Raw genomic sequence first — 24,190 nt, forward strand, 5'->3', positions numbered from 1 at the left:
CGAGTCCGAACAGGAGTACGATAAACCAAATGCTGTAAATGACCCTAAATAGAGAAATCGAGAGGATTGAGATCCGGGGATCGAGCGGGCCAGTTCTGTGGTCCTCCTTGACCTATCAACTGATTTGCATATATTTCAGTTAAATGCTGACGTGCTTCTTGACTAAAATGCATAACCATCATGCATGAAAAACATATCCCTTCTGACGCCCAAAGGAATTTCCTCCAGCAGTACTGGATGCACTTCTTTTAAATATTGAACGTATGCCTCACCATTTGATCGAGGAGGTAGAAAATGAGGCCCAATTAAATCATCCCCAATAACTCCGAGCCACACGTTGAGAGAAAACTGTTCTTGATGGTTAGTTTCGACAATAGCGTGAGGGTTTTCATCAGCCCATATGTGTTAATTATGAAAATTAATAATCTTGTCCCGAGAAAAATTACATTCTATTGTGAATTCTATCGTCTTCAGAAAGTCATAATTTCTTCTAATCATTTTCAGCATCCAATTGCAAAATTCAAGACGGTTCGGAAATTCTCGCGGTAACAGTGCCTGTACTCGTTGCAGATGGTAAGGGTATAAGAGTTGTTGCTTTAAAATTCGAAATATCGTCATATGATCAACATTTAGCTAGAAAACAATCTTTCTAGTACTGGTAGTAGGTTATTCTTCAATCAAATTAAGTACTGCTTCCTCAAGCTGTAGTGTTCGTACTTCTCGATGGCGACCACAATCCTGCGTTCTTTTGTTGAATGAACCATATTCTCGTAATCGTTGATGAAGTCGAGCAAATATTCTATGTGAAATATGCTGCCGTTGAGGATACATTTCAGAATATCTTCTAGATTCTAATCCATTCCCCTGCGACAGACCATTGCCATTTTAATAACAAGTGAATTATTAAAATAACAAATTAAGAACAGAACAACAACACACAATTAGTTTTAATTCAATTTCGAAAATTCACAAACTGACAGCGTCATACGAATTTAATTGTCACTATCGCTAATAGCGACCTACTAGATAGATTAGTTTCGTATTTTCGTATTTATGACGATGTATCTCTGTAGTTGTTTCTAAAATAATTTTTTGCTGCGAACTGATTCATTTTGGGCAAAAAACCCAGAGACATTTTTTGTTTAGAATGAATCAGGCTGTCGGAAATGAATTTTTAAATGGTAAACAAACGATAAGACAAAAAGTAACATTGGAAATAGATTTTAGGGGTTGTGTTTTCCACCCCTCACAACCATGGGGTAAACCAAATAAATTTCTGGCTGAGTGTCTTTTTGACAGTACAAAACGTCAGGTTAATTTTAATATTGTAACTTTTTTAGTGCTTGTGAAAAAAATTGTTATACAAATTGTATGTACCCCCTTCAAGGAGCTGTATCTTAACAATGGACGCTCCAATGAAATTTCTTTATATGAAAGATCCTATCTTTTTTTCGATGAGGAATCACCTCCTTAAATGTTTTACACTTATTTAGTTACACCCTGTATACAGCGTTGAAAGCGTTCCTCCAATACTTATTGAATAGTTATGTTGACTTTAATGCCAAGAGTTATTTTTCATAGCTACATATTATGAAAGAAATCCCCTCCTCCGCGGATTCTGTCTGTCTGTCTGAACGCGATAAGCTCAAAAAGTACCGTGTGGGTTTTCTCACGGTACCCACCTATGGACAAAGTGATACAAAAAGAAGGTTCATCTGTACAAATTATGAATGTTTTGTGTCAGTTGGATGAAATATAACAATTCCTCATCCCTTTGAGATATGTCAGAATGTTTAAATATACTGTTCTTCATTCATGAAGCCAATGACCTGAACACTGTCTCTGCCAGATTGTGAATTTCTTGTTTCTCAGGTGTACATTATTGAAACTTGGTGTTCTAATGATGAACTCTACATGGATATATCAAAATGCAGGTGTGTTTGTAGATGCAGTCGTAATTTAACCTTGGTGCAGTTTTCTTATTCGTTCATCAATATACAGCTCTTTCATTGAGGAGGCAGAAGATTTCGACTTTTCATTTGGCAGCAAGTTGAACATATAAATAACGTTATACCTTCTAGTTTGGAGAATTTGTGGTTAGTGACTTATAACTGTAAATCATTCACAAATATCTTGTCGTTGAAAATTCCACATTTTTCTTCAGTTACCTCCAAATTAAAATATTGGAATCATATATAAATATAATGTGCACCATACTGCTCTAAAAATGTTTTCTGAAATTAATATATTTCAAGGTTGCTGGTAGATATCCCGTGAGGGGAATTTTTCATACTACACGTTCATTACAATGATTCAATTTACCTTCCCTAGCTCACAGAAGAACTAGTCAGAGCATCACCTTTTTGTATGAAATAGTTAATAGCTTTATAGAGGGATTGCACATTTTACCAGAATTGAACTTCGATGTCTCTCAGACATAACTCGAAAACATCCCCTCAGAAATACTCGAGGATATAATACCAGAGGCATAAGATCACCTCTTTGTTTTATAAGAATGTTCTTGAACTTTATGCCTCTGGTGAAAAGGATTTTGATCATTATTTGACGGTAATGGAAGAGTAAATATGCATGCTATTGGTATGAAATTCTGGACAGACAGATGGTGCAATGGTCTATCTCCAAAGGGGATGATGCGTGGACTGCGGAGAAGATGTGCAGCTCGTAGATGGCATTCATCATCTGAATGCCACTCACAAGAAGTAACAGCAGAAAAGAACACTCTCTGCGGAACGTATCAGCACAAACTCCCACAGAACTGGTCATCGGAACTGTCGGGGAAGAACAAAGTTGGTGCTACGAATATACTTGCTGTAACAATCTCACTCCACTCGTTTGGAGTGATGAAGTGGACTCGGGAGGAGCTGTTTCAACTCGACGTGAAGACCCGAAAAATGATGCACCTCTGTAGGAGTTTGTATCCCAAATCGTGTGACCACAGTTGTACTTTTCCCGACAGGGTAGCCGCGGACTTTCGAGTTTGAAGTATCTGTATGACAGTATCATACTGGATGGAGCCTGTAAAGTCATCAGGAGTTCGGATCCCCTTCTCTACATGGGCAGCGATCATGAGAGAGCGGGGGTCTATGTAATAGCCGACAACACAAGGTAAAGCCAGGGCACAGAGTCTTCTTCAATAAGATTGAAGACCTTTGCTCATCAAAGCGCCTGAACTTTGCTTTCCTCAGTTCGAGTGGGCTGAAGTAGTAAACTGAGGGGTTTATTACGACTTACCAGGATGGTGTCTTCAACACGCGTAGTCGCGTGATGTGTATAGAGGTTTCTGACACAAAGCACTTGCGTTCAGCATGTCCAGCATATGCGGTCTCAGCCTATATCTATCGACATATCGCGGCCCTAAGAGTGCTTTATCACCACCTACGGCACTTTCACGGTATTGACGAGACAGCGGTGTTGCCCTACACTCCGGGGATATATAATCCGTTGTGGGGAACGAGAAACGCCGAATTCATTTAAACTATTCGTTCTCCACCCTCAGGCTCAGCCTGATGTAGTTCTTCTCAAACATCACACCAAGACGATAATGTAGTCCAGAGTTTTGAAGAAGGTACTTATACTTCGATCACCTTAGTAGATCTCAGCAAGGCCTTTGACTGCGTTTTCCATGATCTACTGATAAAAAAGCTGGAGTTCTATGGTATAAGAGGGCTACCACTGAAACTATTGAAATCTTACCTAACATATATATATATATATATATATATATATATATATATATATATATATATATATATATATATATACATATATATATATATATATATATATATATATATATATATATATATATATACATATATATATATATATATATATATATATATATATATATATATATATATATATATATATATATATGCGTCTCAGATGGCACGAGACGTTCCCAAGTGGAAAAAATTAATCATGGCGTTCCGCAAGGGTCGGTTTTAGGGCCCTTTCTTTTTATCATCTATATAAATGATCTTTTCTATCAATTTTTGCCTAATAAATTAGTTATGTATGCTGATGACGCTACCATACTTAACACCGACCGTGTTCTACACACTCTCACAAATATAGAGGATGAGGTATTAGACTCAACTGAACACTGGTAATCTGATAACCTGCTGACTCTGAATATAGATAAAACGCAGAAATTAAACTTCTTCAGCAATCATACGTCGAGTAAGGGTGATACCGTTAACCTTCTGGAAATAACACTGGATGACAATCTAGCCTGGGGTCCACATATTAACATTTTGTGTAAGAAAATCTCCACCTATATCTTTGTTCTCCGCAAACTAAAAACATTTACAAATCGAGAAACTCTACTCAGTACTTTTCACGCCCTCATTCAATCACATCTGAATTACGGTGCCATGTTGTGGGGAAATTCAACGCACGCCAGTAAAGTGTTTATTATACAGAAAAGAGCGCTGAGAGTTATGGCTAATGCTGAATACAGAGATCATTGCCGTCCGCTATTTGTCAGGTATGGTATCATGACAGTGCCTTCATTATATATCTATCATACTCTTCTTCACATTCATAAACATAAAGACATATTCACAACCAGTTCGGATTTCCATACTTACAATACAAGAACAAAAGAAATTTCACTTGAGCCTCGATATCGTCTCGATAAATCGGCTAGGAATTCTCCCAATATTAAACTTTATAATAAATTGACTGAGAAGACAAGAAATCTTGACAGGATGAAATTTAAATCTTCGATAAAAAAATCTCTTTTACAATACGGTTTTTACTCTGTTAATGAATATTTGATTAATGATTATTCTATATAGCCAGCTAGTCTAAACATTAAGGTCAAACGCTCTCATTTATTTATATATAATGTATATGTGTAAATTTTGTATGTTGTAATGTTATACAAATAGCTGAATTTATGCCAGAAGTATACTTGTTTTTCTAATCTGAATGACAGACTCTATCGAGATACTCTGTCAACGTGGTTGATCTGATTATTCAAGTCCTTGGTGAAATGATGCCCTCTCTACCGTTGAATCTCAAGATCATATCGGCTTGCCGCATTTAGGCAGAAATCTTGGCCGGACAAATTCTTGGCTCATTCCGCTTGCTCAGGGAACATGATTCTCGGACCCAATTATCACTTACCCCACGGTACAGGGAGTGGTCATTAGTTAATAATGCTGGCGCGCCCTCCCGAATGTATCTAGGCTCCGGGGGATAGGGGCCGACCAGCGCAACCTTAGTTCAAAAAAATAATGATAATATTGACAATACGTCTTTATTCACCATAACAAACCAAAATAAATACAACAAATGAACACCTACATGTATAGATGAAGAGGTGGTATATAAGCCATGGCTGTTTTTAAGTTCAACGTTAATGGTAACTATGTTTTTTTTATTTCAGTTTATTGTGAAACTGTTGTTTATTTTTGTATTGTTTTCTAATGGAGTAATCTGTTTGGCAATTGAAATATATTTTCATTTAATATTATTTATTTTTCATCCCATAGCTGAGTTTATCAATACCTATATAATTTCGTCAAGCTATACTGATATCAATTTAGAACAAACATTCTTTTATGGTATTCATATCACAGTTCTGCAAAAAAAGTTAAAAAAAAATTGTTTTGATTTCGTTAACTGATCTTTATGTAGTTTTTTGCGCTGATTTCAAAAATGACAATTGTTTTTATCTATCACGTAAGGTTTGCCTACAAAATAAGGATGAAATAATTGAAAAAGTACAAAAAAAGAGGAATTGTTTATTTATTATTATTATTTTAACATGAATATTACTGGAGTTTTTTCCCAACACCAAATCGTTATTTTTACACCTCGACACGTGTTTCGATCACCAAGTGATCATCTTCAAGAGGAAGATAAAACTAATAACTACTCAAAACTAAAGCTACTTATACTAATCAGGTACATCATACAGGTAGGTAATCAGTAATACCACCCATACAAGTGTACCACCCTAAATTAATTTTACAATTGGCCTTTCTATTATTTACAATATGTCCTTATGTATGTTTAAATGTTACAGCTATATATAGAACAATTTTCAGCTATATAAAATTAGTTTCACAATATTGCCTATCTAAATATATTTACAATGTGTCTTTTTGTAGTAATCAGTAAACCCAACTGATTACCTACCTGTATGATGTACCTGATTAGTATAAGTAGCTTTAGTTTTGAGTGGTTATTAGTTTTATCTTCCTCTTGAAGATGATCACTTGGTGATCGAAACACGTGTCGAAGTGTAAAAATAACGGTTTGGTGTTGGGAAAAAACTCCAGTGATATTCATTACTACACCAAAGGTTCCAAACAGTATATCACAAATTTTAACATGAAGTAAAAGCAAAAAAAAACAATGCTATATAGCTAAACTCTGCATAATAGTGATTATAAGTATTTGTAAAAACGTTTTCTTTTTTCGTCAAAGCTTCTTTTGGTACTTTTTCGGCTGTGTTCTTGTGAATTTTTCCTTTTCAACATCCAACAGTAGTCTGCCATCATGTTAACATTCCACCGACCTTGGTAACTGCGTTCCATTCCTTTTATGTCTTGATGGAACCGTTCTCCTAGTTCCTGACTCACGCCCCTAGATTTTCGGGAAAGTAGTCCAGATGTGAGTGAAGGAAATGGACTTTGACACTCATGTTGCAGCCCAACATTTTATAGTTTTGTATCAATTCAGCAACCAAAGTTTTGTAGTTTGGATCTTTATTGTTTCCATGAAAGTCTGTTATAACAAGGCATTTTTTTTCTTTCATTTCCATTTTAGTGGCAAAGCTTTCATCTTTTAGAAGTTTTCTTATGTCAGGCCCAACGAAGACTCCTTTCAGGAAACTTTTCAGAAAGATACTTGAAACAATCTCCTTCTTTGTCTAATGCTTTCAGAAACTGTTTCATTTGCCCCAATTTGATATGGAGTGGTGGAAGTAAGATTTTTTTAGGATCCACTAAACTTCATTTTTCAACATTTTCAACTCCAGGAATGAGATCCTTTCTTATTGGCCACACGCTTGACATAGTGTTGTTTCCAGTCACGGCTATCCCATTCACATAGGAAACATGGAAACTTAGTGTAACCACTTTGTTGACTAGTAATATTGAAATAAATTTCAAGTCTCCACAAATGGTCCACTTATGATCAGAGTAGCTAAGCTTATTAAGAACAAATTCAAGATTTTTGTAGCATTCATTCAAATGGACTGAGTTTCCAACAGGCACAGAAGCATATTGGTACCCATTGTAAAGAAGTACAGCTTTCAAACTTCTTTTTGATGAATCGATGAGAAATCTCCATTTCTCTGGTTCATACGTTATGCTGAACATTTCCATGACGCCGGTACAGAAAACTAGGGACAAATTCCCTTTCTTTACATCGGTACCATGAAAATGAAACACCGAAGGCTAACATAATGTCTTTCTCTAAGTCTAGATCCTAAAACTTCTGCTGAGTGCGCTTATATAGGCTATATAGACTATATAGGATAAAAACCCATTCAATATGAAAATTTCCGCTGAAATTTGTGACTTATCTATAGGTGACAGATTTTTTTTCTATTTTTTCAGTAATCTTCACACAAAATACTGTTAAAATCAATAGTTGAATATCCCACAATTTTTTCATCTCAGACCTGTGTAATTGAATAGGTATGTAATCAAATGAAAATGAAAAGTGGTTCAAAAAGTTTTTTCATACGTTATCCTCGTGGGTGTCCACCAGAATTGTCACATAGATTCCATTATTATTATTGTTCACACAGATCGACAAAAAATATTAGCAGAAACAAGACCATCTGTTCTTTGTCGTAAACTGAGCTAACAACCTCTTCAATTTTGAGCAGCTCCTTTGAACTTCTGCATTCCTGGTAACTGGAAATCTTGCCGGATCGAGGTGAATTCCTGCAAAATTCCTGCTGGGCTACCCGCAAAGCAACATCGCAAATTGCACATATTCAAATATGTAGAATAGTTATTGTTGTGTAATTTTCTGCGATTCCTCCAGCTTCTGCTAGCCTGATGATGGACTCTTTTGTTGTGATGAAGTCATTGTTGTCAAACAATAGACGCTTATTGAATCTATTGAGTTCGTTAAATACATGAATAACAATGGAAATAAATTATGTTGGTTGTATTAGATTGAATTTACGATATAACTGTTCCTGGCGGATCAGGTTTTACAAGATGGGGTGTTCATAATTTTGTTGCATTGAATTCAGACAGTATGTTGTTTCATAGCTGAAACCGAAAAGTATAGAGAAAGGAATCAGTTTTAATGTTATTAAAAGATGGCGTAGGACAGATACAAAAACAACCACTTTTCCCAATCACCAGAAATGTAATACTCTTATCGAAGCGTCTTCAGGAGATGGAGAAAACTAATTGCTTACTCTTAAACTCCTCATTTATCTCTATCACTTTCCGATGTTCATAAATGTGAAGTGAAGAAAGTCACTATAACAAGGTTTTGAAAGAAAGCGAAAGAAGGATTTATAATTAGTATACAATCATAATGAAATGAAATTACCTATGTTCAATAATAATTATAATACCCGAAAATAAATTTCTGCTTTTTATTATGTTCAAAAGATAAATATTGACCTCTCGTGACATTAGACTCCTTGATGCTTTTGAGAGCTTCAAAATAGCATAATATGTCAGGAAAAAAGCGAACAGAGGTAAAAATTATACCATAGCTTCGCTCTCTTCGAGTGATAATCAGTTTTGATTGGGTGATTGTGGTCATTACCCTACTGAAAGGAAAATGCTCTAAAATCATTATTAATTTTTTGTCTGGATAGAGAATAGGTTTATAGAAAGAAACAGTCACCCATAACAACTATTCCAAATCAAAAAAGTTTTGAGCCTCTATTTCTTATATTACTAAAATAGAAATTGAGTTTTACATCATTTTAAATCATCTCCAATAACTCCGAGCCACACGTTGAGAGAAAACTGTTCTTGATGGTTAGTTTCGACAATAGCGTGAGGGTTTTCATCAGGCCATATGTGGTAATTATGAAAATTAATAATCTTGTCCCGAAAAAACTACATTCGTCTGTGAATTCTATCGTCTTCAGAAAGTCACAATTTCTTCTAATCATTTTCAGCATCCAATTGCAAAATTCAAGACAGTTCGGAAAGTCTCGCGGTAACAGTGCCTGTACTCGTTGCAGATGGTAAGGGTATAAGAGTTGTTCCTTTAAAATTCGAAATACCGTCATATGATCAACATTTAGCTGGAAAGCAATCTTTCTAGTACTGGTAGTAGGTTATTCTTCAATCAAATTAAGTACTGCTTCCTCAAGCTGTGGTGTTTGTACTTCTCGATGGCGACCACAATCCTGCGTTCTTTTGTCGAATGAACCATATTCTCGTAATCGTTGATGAAGACGAGCAAATATTCTATGTGAAGGATGCTGCCGTTGAGGATACATTTCAGCATATCTTCTAGAAGCTTCTAATCCATTCCCCTGCGACAGACCGTAAACGGAATGCATATCAGCCATTTCCTCATTTGTGTATGCCATTTTAATAACATGTGAATTATTAAAGTAACAAATTAAGAACAGAACAACAACACACAATTAGTATTAATTCAATTTCGAAAATTCACAAACTGACAGTGTCATACCAATTTAATTGTCCCTATCGCTAATTATTATACCCGAAAACAAATTTCTGCTTCGCTCTCTTCGAGTGATAATCAGTTTTGATTGGGTGATTGTGGCCATTACCCTACTGAAAGGAAAATTCTCTAAAATCATTATTAATTTTTTGTCTGGATAGAGAATAGGTTTATAGAAAGAAACAGTCACCCTTAACAACTATTCCATATCAAAAAAAGTTTTGAGCCTCTATTACTTATATTACCGAAATAGAAATTGAGTTTTACAGAAACATAAAAAGATTCCTTTCTTGAAAAGTGAAATGACCTCTTTAATTGGATTATTCTTCCAAGGAACGTCAATGATATTATTACATAAACTGCAGAGCCGTGTACAGAATGTAATTATTACGAGAAATGCGCTGAATACAAACGAATGTAAATATTACGAAAATACTGAAGTATGAAGAAACGTGAACTTGACCAGTTTAGGTATACCTTCTATAATATTTGACATTGGAGTGAGTTTCTCACTATTCTGCCATAAAAAACCAGGGCCTCTTCAAAATGAAATTATATAATGCGAATATGGAACACACCGAAGAAATAAACTGCATGCCTATGAAGAAAAATGGACGGCTTGGCTTGTCTTTTAATTATTATTTTCTCTTTGCGGATGTCTTGTGTAAAGATATTGTAGACTTATGAAAAGAAGAGTTGAAGAAAGGTGTTATATGAAAAACAGGAGAAATTTAATGAGATTGCTAATTTTGAAAACTTGAATGAACCTATGAAATGTTAACAGTTATCAAAAATAACCTATATTTTTTTAAATAGAGTGAGTTACCCACATAATAACAAAAATACATTGTAGAGAAACGATCAGTAATAACTACAATGCAATACCAGGTATCATGAAAAACTCATTACACAAAAAATATAATGAAACATGTCATTGGGGCAGGTCTCAATTTCCATCTCACTCTGATCATCTAGAAGTTGCCACAATCATCCCTTCAGATTATTATATAAAAGTTGCAGTGCATAGATATGTCGTTGTTCGAGGAATTCGAAAGGCTGCAGAATTTTTCAACTAGTACCTGTACAAAATTTCTACATCAGAGGTTCCAAACAATGCATCACAAGTCCAAACAAACAGGTCAAGCTAAATATAACCTGATGTGATTTGAACCTAGAATTGTTCAATTTCATATAAAAATAAAAAAAATACTGCGTTATCAGTGATATATGTGTTATTCGCTTGAAAGAAAAATAAATTATAGTCTGATGTTCAAAATTTACAGAGACTAGTTTGATTCTTCTCGTAATTGAGAACTGTTAGTAGGTTATTATAACAAATACGATATTTTCACATATAGTCAGTGGGCATACTTGAAGGCCAGTCTCATCGTTGGGCGTTGGATATAATCCAACGCCCTTCGTGGTATTAGCCAGGGGAGTAGTTGTTTTCTGATAGGTGTCAGTTCCATTAACCTACTGTGTAGGGAGATGAGACTGGCCTGAACGAATTGTTCTTAGATAATTTGATTTATAGCCAGTCTTCAAATATGCCCACTGACTATATGTGAAAGTTTTCTTTCCTTATACGAGGAATTGGGCAAATTTCGGATATGCAGTTGGTTACCTCGTTCACAGGCAGATGGGGCGACGACAAACCTGTTGTTTGATGTGTGCTTCAGGTTAGTTCGAGGAATGATACTCTGACGGAATTCGATTTTCAATTATCGGAAATCATCGACTTTATGTTGATTATATACACTACCTTGCACTGACGAGTGGCCAAACAGCCCGAAACCGGTCTGCAAGTGTGTTCCAATAATTGAAAATCTATTGCGGCAGTTGTATCGCCAACAGCATATACAGGAATAACTTCTGTGAAGAATTCTGCACTGACACCTGTCGGATATAATCCAACGCCCTTCGTGGTATTAGCCAGGGGAGTAATTGTTTTCTGATAGGTGTCAGTCCATTAACCTAATGTGTAAAGAGATAAGACTGGCCTGAACGAATTGTTCTTAGATAATTTGAAATACGATATTGTGGAATTTTTGGAAAATGACAAGGGAACTATCATTGATTGTATAAATTTTGACGCTAATGGTCCAAAGGGTTGACTTATTTTTTGAATTTGAAACATTTTTAGAACCTAGCAATAAATGAAAAGTTATTTTTTGTGAACATGAACAGTTCTGACCGGTGTCACTTATAGGATATATGTTCATATGAACTTTCTTTTCTCACAATGGGCTCAAAAGCAATTTCCTTGGCTATTATCACGTTATTTGAAACACCCTGTATTTCTCAGAGTTGCACTATTCTTATTGGAGATCACGATAATTGAGTACTCTCATTTGACTTTCTCTTCAGAATAATTTGCTATACATTCTAATTTCCGCATTTGTTACGACAATGAACACGGATCGAATGAAAGTGAAAACAACGAAGGTTGATGAAATTTGTATTTTTTTTTAAGCTACAACACATGTTTGAGTGATTGCGCGAAAGAAGTTCTGCAATTATGATTTTACTTGCAAAAAACACTTCAGGAACGAACAAAAGTTGTTTTTGAGACACGCTCGGTAAAAAATACAGAAATTTCCTGGAAACTTTCAGAAAAAAACAAGGTTTCGAAAACGGAAATGATTCAAATATTAAAATTATGGAGTTTTGTACTTTTGTTTTATGTGCAAAATCAATGAATACTATATACAGGGTGTTCCTTAAACACATGCTAATATTTAAGGAGGTAATTCTTAGACCCATTTTAAGAAAAAAACTTCCTATGGACGTATGTCCTAAACGCCTTAACTTTTGAGATACAGGGTGGCAAAGTTTTCAAAAATAATCAGTTTTTTTAAAATAACTGAGATAATTTTGTAGACATCTTTGGCATATTTGGTACATATGTTCCATGCCTCAAGGCGCATTTTCTGATGTACACAAATTTGTATTTTTTCAAACAGTGGCATCCCTACGGGTTTCGCATTGAATATTTTTGGGGAAAAAGCACTACGCCAATGATTTCTTTTCAAAATAAAATCATTTTTAAAATCCTCATTTATTTTTGAGAAAATTTGGTTTCATGGTATTTCTTTGTCCGACGCATGATTTTCACTCAAAAAAATAAAAATCGACAGAAAGCAAATTAAGAAATTAGATCAATTCTAAAATGAATGAGAATCTGAAAATTGCTTCATAACGCATTACCAATTCCCTAATAATATTTGAAAACATAATCTGCAAAAAAATAAATTCTTCACAAAAACGAGTTTTATTTTATTTTGTGACAGTAAGTCTAAACGAATTGCACAAATTTGTTAATTAGTAATAATACCAAAACTGATTATAAAAATTGTTGGAAGTGGCCACCTGCACTTAGTATGCATGCTTCCGCCCTTCTACGCATGGAATTACGCACCCGTTCAAATATTCCCGGCGTATTTCGTATAGTTTCACACGAGGCAACTATTCGCTCTGTTAAATCTTCTAAAGTATCAACGGGAGTTTTATACACAAGAGTTTTAAGGTGACCCCATAAAAAAAATCTAAACTGTTGAGATCGGGGGATCTTGCTGGCCATTGCTGAGGTCCTCCGAGACCTATTCAACGATTAGGATAAACTGTATTTAAATGGTTTCGGACAATTACACTGAAATGAGCAGGGGCGCCATCGTGCATGTACCATATTCGATTCCTTAACGCAAGTGGCACATCTTCCAATAACCCAGGTAAGTCTTCTTCGAGAAAGTGTAAATAAGAACGACCATCAAGGCGTCCTGGTAGAAAAAATGGGCCTATTAGATGATCACCTATAATTCCTGCCCATACATTAACCGAAAATTGGTGTTGGAAATGGGTTTCGGTTATTGCATGGGGATTTTCTTCAGCCCACACATGATTGTTATGGAAATTTTGAATGGCATTCCGAGAAAAATTTGCTTCGTCTGTGAACAAAATTTGTGTCTCAAACTGCGGATTTAGTGCAATACTTTGTAGATACCACTGACTGAAGTTCACACGCTGTGGAAAATCTCTGGGGAGTAATGCCTGCACTCTTGAAATATGGTATGGGTATAACAAAAAATCGACCAAAATACGCCAAACAATTTGATGACAAATATCCAGAGTTCTAGCGATCTTCCTCGTACTCGTCTCAGGATGTTCCTCAATTTCTTGCAGCACCGCTTCCTCAATTTCAGGAGTTCTTACTACACGAGGTCTACCTTCCGGAGTCCCTTTCTTGAAACTACCAGTTTCCCCAAGTCGACGATGAATATTTGAAAAGGTTCGCCTATCTGGTAAGGCACGATTAGGATCTTTCCTGATAAATGCGCCTGGCTTCTGTTGCATTACCATCGGCAAGGCCATATACGTAATGCATTTGCGCCATTTCCGCATTCGTATAATTTACCATATTTACTGATATTCAGAAAAAAGCGGACTACCAAAATAACTTCAATAACACTTCAAAATCAATCAAAACGCGCTGTGACAGTTTTTAACACCAACACCTTACTTTAAACCAACATCAATATTAGCCACTAACGTTTGTACATACAGATAATTCGTTTTTTATTGCTATGGTGGGTACGCTGTCTCTTCTGCATTTAATCTTTAAAAGAAATCACATATCGACAAACTCCATATTTCCAAGAGGTGCAGTAAACAAATTCTGCTACACGTCATTTATTCCAGGATAACTAAATTTATGTTTTCAAAAATTATTAAGCGGTGCTGCGTTATGACGTAATTTTAATTGAGAACAGTGCATCTGACAACTAACAAATACCTTTTAGATCCTCAATTATTTTGCAACAAATCTGATCTCTTAGTTTGCTTTCAGTCGATGCACGATACCGCATCCGATTTTTAAGGAATTTATCCTTAAGTAAAGCGATTTTTAATTTTTTGAGCGAAAACCATGCGTCGGACAAAGAAAACCCAGCAAATCAAATGTGCTCAAAAATGTATGAAGATTTTAAAAATAATTTTCAATTCAAGATAAAGCAGTGGCGTAGTATTTTTTTCGCCAAAAATATACATTTCAAAACTCGTACGTACGCCACTGGCAGAGAAAATTAAAAAAATTGTACATCAGAAAATGCGCCTTGAGGCATGGAACATATGTACCAAATATGCCAAAGATGTCTACAAAATTATCTCAGTTATTATTAAAAAAACTGATTATTTTTGAAAACTTTGCCACCCTGTATCTCAAAAGTTAAGGCGTTTAGGACATACGTCCATAGGACGTTTTTTCCTTAAAATGGGTCTAAGATTTACCTCCTTAAATATTATCATGTGTTTAAGGAACACCCTGTATAAGTAACCGGATAATATTTTTCTTCGTAATGTTCATATTTTGCAAAAACTTTACAGGGGAAACTTAAGCCAGACTGTTGGTTGACACTGGAAGTCACAGCATTCTGGAAATGACCTCTGACTTTATGCCTTCAGCATTCAACTACGAACTGCCTTATAAAATACTGTTTCCGAGAAGGAAATATTAAGAGCGGATAGTTGTTGGTTCACAGATGGATGAAAACACCTTCCGGTTCTGGTGCAGGTGTTTTCAGTCGCAGACCCAGGACAGAGATATCAACCTGCCTAGGAACCTATGCGACTGTATTTCAATCGGAAATTTGCGCTATTGAATTGTGTGCGGAGAGATTGGAAGAATCCAACCTCAAACACGAGTCAATAAAAAATTCTCGAACAGTCAAGCGGCGTTGGAAACTCTTGGCTCCTACCGAGCAACGTCAAAATTGGTAGCAAATTGCCAAAAACGACTCTCCTCGATTGTCTCTGGTCTGGATTCCTTGCAAAGGAGGGTTCTGCAAGCAGCTTCATCGGACCAGAACTTGTGATTGGCATCGATTTAGGCTTTGCCAAACAAAGATTGAACACCTGGATGGCAAGAAGATTTATGGACTTCTGGCAGAATCTTCCAGGATTGGCTCACTCCAAGGCGTTTATTTACCCTTCGGTTTCACTGTTTCAACTGTGTTGAAACAGTGGTGGGAGCATATTTTCTTGACTTCTGCTTTGTATTGATCATAATTTGAGATTTTCATTTCGTCAGTTAATTTGTTATATATCCTAATATCAACAGAGGTTTTGGCTGACTTGCTTAGACAATGTCTTGGTTCTCTTAGCAGTGGAGGGCCGACTAGACCCACACACTTTGGATCTAACCTAACCTAACCCATTTCAGTTTTCTATTGCTGTTTCCAGTTTATCAAATTGTAGACAATTAAATACGTGGCGAAAATAAAGGAAATCCTTCCTTGGAATCCTATTTCCATTTGCTCGTTTCTTCCAAGTGAATCTGTTGAAAAATCTAAATCATATACATCGAATGACTTCTAGATTTTTGAACGATTGATTTCAAAATTTCTCAACAGTTCACGATTCTCAAACATACAACAGCAAGCGCCAAACGTGATGGCCAGCCCGCTCCTATGCGCACAAACTCATTTTTAATGTTACTCCCACTAGAGGTCTGGCAAGACATACAAATGCTCTGTACAGAGGCGTATCGTTACTTTTCCTTTAATGCTGTTGGCGTTTGGCATTGTCTGAATAATTTGTGTTGTTTCTGAAAAAATGTCATCGCCTAACAGAAGTTTATTTTTGGATAAGTGTATCATTATATGGCATTTTAATGAACTGTCCTACTTACCTATTATACTAAATAAAATATGAAAAGAAATTACAAAGAAGTCATGTTCCATTTGCTACTCTAATTAAAACTAATTATAGGTACGACACTGACCGGCAAGTGGCTTATCGTATTCCAATAGTAATTTAGTTCGGAGAGTCTATACCTGTGCGATCGCTTGCCATCATGTTTGGCGCTTGCTATAACGTGATTGAGTAAATCCATTTTGAAATCAATTTCATACCCGTTACTCCTCATTTTTATGCATTTATTATTGACATTTCACTTGATATTATCCATATTTTTCTAACTCTTTGAAGTTACGTTTGAGTTCAATTACTTCATTCAATCTTTCTAAGTCACAATTGGACACTATTCTTCAGTTACAGTACCTAAATATTACATTATTGTAGTTTTACTATTTTACTGTTGCTATATTCGCTCTGGAACTATTTCTCGTTTTCAACTAATATGTCCCTCAAAACTCATAAACTGAAATTTCATGACTAGATAGCATTTTGTATTAACTCTGAATGTCTGTATACCGAATGGCATATTTTAAAGGCAGGCTGAGTTCACAATAATATTGTTTCAAAGTTTATTCAACACTTTTATTCCCAACACCAAAAAATAACCTATACGATATCTGGCAACACAGTTTTGTTTACCTATAAACTTGAAAACGTTCCTGAAGCTCGTTCCATGCATCTCTCTCTTACATGCTCCATTTTGCAGCACCGGACATGACATTAAATTTGACCCTTTTTGTTTTGACTAAAATTTGTCCAATATCCAAACACAGAATCGTGAAGATTGTTCTTTCTATCTATAATTCGTAAGTGTTCGAGTAACGCATTCAACGTGCGTGCTGATGTGCGTTGCGGTGCGTTGTGGGACTTGTGTCAGTGGCGGTTCGTTCGCTCACTTGATTCCCCATGGGCGTAACATTTTTCCAATTTCTTACTACAAATTTAGCACTTTGCAAAACAAAATTATATTCAATTTCCATCGGTTTTTCTTGTTTTATTTTTCACTCAATATTTTCATGTATGTGAGTGTTTCTTATAACGTAATTGTAACGTAACATAATAAAGTAATTGAAACTGATACCTAGTTTCTCTTCATTTTCGGCCTCTAGTTTCGACTATTTTTTTTCGCATTGAAGCTACAGATAAAAGCAGGGCGAAACGTATTCGGTGATGAATCTCTACGAATTTGTAAAAGACCTCTTTGAGAAGCCGTGTTTATCAATGATATCTTTGGACTTAGTTTTCTGTCGATTCAATTGATTGTTTTTGTCATTCAAAGTTCTTATTTCAATTTTGTTTTTTATCAATGTCATTTCATTTGAATTCAGTTATAGTTTTTCTTTGTATCATTTTCACAGTGCAAAATTCCATCGTTCTACGAGAAAAAGTGTTTCAATTCTTGATTGTCATTTTCGAAATTCCGTTTCTGCAACACTTTGGACTGTCAAAATATTTTGTTAGCGCCATCATGTAAGCAAATTAGACTTCGTTTATGCACTAAAAGTGATGAGAAATGTAGGATCAAAATTCGAGACGTTGACCTGTCAGTTTCACTCACTCTCAACGGAACATGATACAGAACTTTCTCGTTTCTTTCGGTCCGGTGTACTTGACCCACAATTCGAGATGAAAGTTGTTTCAATTTCTCCGTGGATGAGTATCGGTCTGCTGTGAAAATAATGATTATCAAAATGATTCTGAATAGGAATAATGGAAACTGGCGAACAAAAGAACTGTTCTATACAGAGGGTGGAAAAGTGACGAAATTTCTTGATTGTTTTTCATTTGAAAAGATTCTTTACCAATTTTAAATCGTAGCTGTATTGAATTCCACTTTTATCCATCATAAAGTGATCTGTCTGATTATGCAGTTTTCATAATTACCTCGTATTTCAACGTTGGAAATTGCCATTTTCAAACTATACTCCGAAATAATAGTTACGATAACATAAGAATATCATTTTGTTTTCGAATGTGATGCTTTCAGATCATTCACTATATGTCTACAGATCTACAGAAAATGTTATGGCAAGAAACAGTGTATTTTCATAACTCTAGTGTCTGTAAGGAGAAAAACTCCCTGTATATGAGTATCTTCTTGTTTTTCATTGCCTATATCTGAGTCAACTATACTATAACTTTGGTGGACATTATCTAAGACGATGAAGCAACATAAACAGTGCTTCATTTGACCTTTCTGGACCACTAGAGCCGAAATATTCATAAGAATGTGTCTTGTGGACTAGTTTTTCATTGCCTATATCTGAGTCAACTATACTGCAACAATGATGAGTATTATCTAAGATGACGAAGCAACAAAAACAGTGTTTCATTTGACCTTTCAGGACCACTAGAGCCTAAATATTCATGAGAATGTGTCTTGTGGACTAGTTTTTCATTGCCTTTATCTGAGTCAACTATACTGCAACAGTGGTGAACATTATCTAAGATAATGACGCAACAAAACAAATGCTTCATTTTACTTGTCAGTATCACTGTAGCCTAAATATTCATGAGATTGTTTCTTGTTGACTAGTTTTTCATTACCTATATCTCAATCATCTATACTATAACTTTGGTGGACATTATCTAAGACGATGAGGCAACAAAAAAGTGCTTCATTTGACCTTTCAGGACCACTAGAGCCTAAATATTCATGGGAATGTGTCTTGTGGACCAGTTTCATTGCCTTCATCAGAGTCAACTATACTTCAACAGTGATGGACTTTATCTAAGATGATGGGGCAACTAAAACAGTGCTTCATTTGACCTCTCAGGACCTCTGGAGCCTAACTATTCATTAGATTTTTTCTTGTGGGCTAGTTTTTCATTGCCTATATCTGAGTCAACTATATTGCAACGGTCGTGAACATTATATAAGATGACAAGGCAACAGGAACAGTGCTTCATTTGACCTCTCAGAATCACTAGAACCTAAATTTTCATGAGATTGTCTCTTGTGGACTGGTTTTTCATTGCCTATATCTGAGTCAACTATACTGCAACAGTGGTGAACATTATCTCAGTGGTGAACATTATCGTGAAACAAAACAAATCCTTCATTTTACTTGTCACTATCTCTGGAGCGTAAATATTCATGAGATTGTTTCTTGTTGACTAGTTTTTCATTACCTATATCTCAATCATCTATACTATAACTTTGGTGGACATTATCTGAGACGATGAGGCAACAAAAAAGTGCTTCATTTGACCTTTCAGGACCACTAGAGCCTAAATATTCATGGGAATGTGTCTTGTGGACTAGTTTTTCATTGCCTTCATCAGAGTCAACTATACTTCAACATTGATGGACATTATCTAAGATGATGGGGCAACTAAAACAGTGCTTCATTTGACCTCTCAGGACCTCTGGAGCCTAACTATTCATTAGATTTTTTCTTGTGGGCTAGTTTTTCATTGCCTATATCTGAGTCAACTATATTGCAACGGTCGTGAACATTATATAAGATGACAAGGCAACAGGAACAGTGCTTCATTTGACCTCTCAGAATCACTAGAACCTAAATTTTCCTGAGATTGTCTCTTGTGGACTGGTTTTTCATTGCCTATATCTGAGTCAACTATACTGCAACAGTGGTGAACATTATCTCAGTGGTGAACATTATCGTGAAACAAAACAAATCCTTCATTTTACTTGTCACTATCTCTGGAGCGTAAATATTCATGAGATTGTTTCTTGTTGACTAGTTTTTCATTGTCTATATCTGAATCGTCTATACTATAACTTTGGTGGACATTATCTAAGACGATGAGGCAACAAAAACAGTGCTTCATTTGACCTTTCAGCATCACCACTAGAGCCTAATTATTCATGAGAATGTGTCTTGTGGACTAGTTTTTCATTGCCTTTATCTGAGTCAACTATACTGCAACAGTGGTGGACCGTTATCTAAGATGATGGGGCAACAAAAACAGTGTTTCATTTGACCTCTCAGGACCATTAGAGCCTAAATATTCATGGAAATTGTTTCTTGTGGAGTAGTTTTTCATTGCACTTATCTAAGTCAACTATACCAATCTCATTCTATCTATATTCAAAGTGGGGACACCCGCTTTAGTTTTTTTTAACCTGAGTACTTTGAAGTTTTTGAATTCAGCTGTTATTAGCAAAATGATAGTGCTATATAAAATCAATACGCTGTATCATAAAAACTGAGAACGGCATCTTGTACAACTTGGAAAATGGCAATGCAGAAATCTTTTGTTTTTTCTTCTCAGATAACCCCCGAAACTGACGACTTTAGGTTTTTCTCGAATGTCTCCGGAACTAATTTCCTGAATTTCAAAGTAATCTCTGAAATGATGGTCAATTTTTCTTTAATTACCCGACTTTTTTATCTCATACAATTAACGATTTTTTTCAATCTGGCCCTCCTTATCTTGGACAACTCGTATAACGTCAGTTCGAATTATTCTGCAGGATAGTTCGAATACAGGGAAAGCAACGGTGAATTAGTAAAACGAGTGCGATAATTAACGACAAAGTGTAATTGAAATAGTGTCTTTTTGTCATTTGTGTTACAAAATAAAAGAAATACATTTGAAAAAATGTTTTGCTTATATATTCATTAAGAACCAATGCTCAGACTACTGACAGCGATAGTACGTAAAATTATTATTTCAGATTCTAAGAAACTGCCACATAGAGTGAAATTTGAAAGTTTCATTCTTTCAAGGGACTTTTCTTGTAGATGATCATATTGAAGAAGAATTTTCCTATAAAGGAAGGAACTCAGATGACGTTTGAATAAAATGTGTTTATCGAAATTATCAATGAATTTCAATAGTTTTTGAAACCTATAGTGTAATTACAAAAATATAACACGAAGTTCCAAGTTCCATTTCATCATCTTCAGAACGTTACTCCGAGCAGAAATTAGAACAGTGTAAGATAACTGATGGTGAGAAGTGATGGATATACTGAGGAAATGATTAGTTCGAAAAAAAACATTCAACCCTTAAGCTTTCACAATTGTCTAACAGAACACAACTACTTCCCTGAGTTATAACACGGCGGATATTGGAATACTTTGCCTGACTATACATTTCTGTCGTAAATTTTCAAATATCTATCGTGGCTTGAAGCAGACAAGTAGTTGTTTCTCCGCAGAGAAAAACTCAAAAACATGTATTCGAATTTCTTTCGAAATATCCATTTCGTTAGATAATTCTGATTTAACATTATCCGCTACGGTATCTTGCGAATACACTGAACTGCAAAAAAATTAATGCAAAATACGTGTTTGATCGTCAATTAAATAAACCTATTCGTGTTAAGCAGACACACTTTTATTTCAATAATGGCGGAGAAAGTGGTACCGCGCAGTACCGGAGATCAACTCACCTTGCCATCTGTCGTGCAACAGGTTTCATTGTCATTGTCATCCGTTGTTATCTCGTGTTTCGTTGTCAAAGTAACAGTCATATCTGAAAAAATGCACAAAAATCAATTTCAATAGAATAATAGTATCATGTTGGTTTATGGGTGAAAATAATGATTGAATGACCGGTATGAGATAGAAAATATAAAACAATACATCATTGAACGAGCGACAAATGTGACCATTACTCGTGTGAGTAATTCCTGGCGAGTAGGATATTATATTTTTTCTGATCGGGTAATTGAAAATCGAATTCCTTTCAGAGCACCATTTCTCGAACTAGGCAGAAACGAACTACAAACAACATGTTTGACAACATCCGATCTGCCAGTGAATGAGGTAACCAACCGCGTAACGATTGTCTAGAAGATCGGTTCTGACATTTGGGGGCAGTGCTGGTTTTGGCTTTATTCACGAACAGAGGTTAATCGTCCTCATATGCCCCAGGAGAAAACTTTATTGAAGGATATTTGCAAAATCATGGAAATATTCCTAATCTGTTACTTATGGTCTTGCATTTCAATAAACTCAGCGGAAACATTATCAGATTGTACGTGCACTCGTATAAGTTGACCTTCGAATTCGTGATTCCAATATACTATTGTTTGGCAATCTATTTCGACGTTACCTTTGATTCACGATGTCAATGACAGGTCACAGTTTGTTTGGTAGTTGTATTTGTTGATATTTTCTGCTCACCTGGATTTATTAATGGTTAGTTATCAGAAATTGTCAGAAATTTTGTGGAGAAGGCGTTATATGCATTAGGTATGTGTGGTATGCACTCCCACATATTAATGTTCGGGAAGACAGTTTTTGGACGAACGTTTTCCAATGCGTCGGATTGGCAGAAGGGGTCCAGTGGGGTGGCCAGCTAGATCACCTGATCTCACACCGATGGACTTTTTTCTGTGTGGTTGAAAGTGTACTCTACTAAGCCTAAAATCTATCTAGAAGACCTGCGACAGAGAATTGCGGATTGCTGACTCCGAACATCTTGAATAATGTACGGAACGCATTCGAGAGTAGACTTTATTATTGTATGGAACTAGGTGGAGGTCATTTTGAACAATTTATCCGTTGATATTGTTTCCACGATAGCGAAATTTCTGTTTTTTCTTAAACGAAACGTTCAACACTTAATTTCTCACTAACGAATGAACCTAATCAGACAAAAAATACAGAAGTAATAGAGGGTCAAAAAACTTTTAAATGATGTATCACTCGACCCCCCATGCCATTGGGGTGGTATTTGATAACCGCAGAGGGGTGGAGTTTCGGGTATGATTTCCATATCATAATTAGTCCTCCTAGAAATAAAAATTGACATGTTCCTTGAAATTTTCGATCACACGTCCGTTTCTGACTTACAGGGGGTGTCAAGTTTTCTTTGAAACGCCCTGTATATTTATGTATATACGATTAAAAATATTGACACTGAAAACCTCGGTCAAAAAAGCTTTAACCATTCTATCATATCAAATGAAGAATCAAAAAGGCATTAGAATAAATGGAGAATCTGTATCTGTAGATTTTTTCAAAAACTACACCTCACCTCACAACATGTTTTGCTAGCATGGTAGCTTTCTCAAGTGCTTTGAATACTTCAACTTGTTCTTACATTAATATTTATATAGTACAGGTAACCATTATTGAGACTACCTCCAAAAAATTACCTAAACCTCTATCTAAGGTACCTGTTCAATTATGATCACCTGAAGCATATTAAATCACATCTACATCAATAATAATTCTTTCTCGGTTTTTAAGAAAACAAGTTCAATGATGGTGACATATTCAAATCTAGTTTATCATTCATTGGAATGTTTGAACTTTCAAGTTTATTAATTTCCATTGCTTCCAAATGATTCAGTTTCAAGCCTTTATTTTCTATGTGCAAAATTTCGAACTCTTCATCAAATATATGATTTTCTTCTAGAAGATGATTTCAATATGTTAAAAATTTGTTTTCTTATTTACATAGCTCGTATGATGTTCCTGGATTTGACTCCTAAATGTTCTGCCCGTTTGACCAATATATACCTTAGGGCACGTTTCACACTTCAATTTATACACTCTTGCTTTCTCGAATTTGGATGTTTTGTCTTTATTATTTTCAACTAACTTTCCCATTGTATTACTTGTTCTATATGCAATTTCAATATCTCGTTTCCTCAAAAATGAAGCCACTTTTTCTGTTGATTGTCTAAAATACCTAAGGATAATGTTATTATCTACCGAGGCTTTGGCTAAATCTTGGTGGCATTACATATTTGTAAGTTATTTGGAGGATTATGGAAATGGAAGGTATGCAATGCATAGGGAAGTAGGCCCAATACACTACCTCGTGAATTCCCGTGGTGAACTACAAAGTCATTCAATTTTGGTTTTATTTTTCATATCAGTATGTTGAGTTCGATTTGATGACACAGCAAACATTC

General features: G+C 35.5%; 1 protein-coding gene across 1 annotated transcript in view; it reads right to left on the reverse strand.

Moving 5' to 3' along the window:
• LOC111510998 (progestin and adipoQ receptor family member 3) overlaps positions 1–24,190 on the reverse strand; it is a 39,143-nt gene that overhangs the window by 13,807 nt on the left and 1,146 nt on the right. Inside the window, exon 2 of the mRNA XM_023166992.2 lies at positions 21,713–21,795. Coding sequence (XP_023022760.1) covers positions 21,713–21,793 — 81 coding nt within the window. The 5' untranslated portion in view covers positions 21,794–21,795. The remainder of the gene's footprint in view (positions 1–21,712; positions 21,796–24,190) is intronic.

The sequence above is a fragment of the Leptinotarsa decemlineata genome, unplaced genomic scaffold (assembly GCF_025532065.1).
Source record: "Leptinotarsa decemlineata unplaced genomic scaffold, Ldec_3_MD MMD2_P_RNA_scaffold_5, whole genome shotgun sequence".
NCBI lineage: Eukaryota > Metazoa > Arthropoda > Insecta > Coleoptera > Chrysomelidae > Leptinotarsa > Leptinotarsa decemlineata.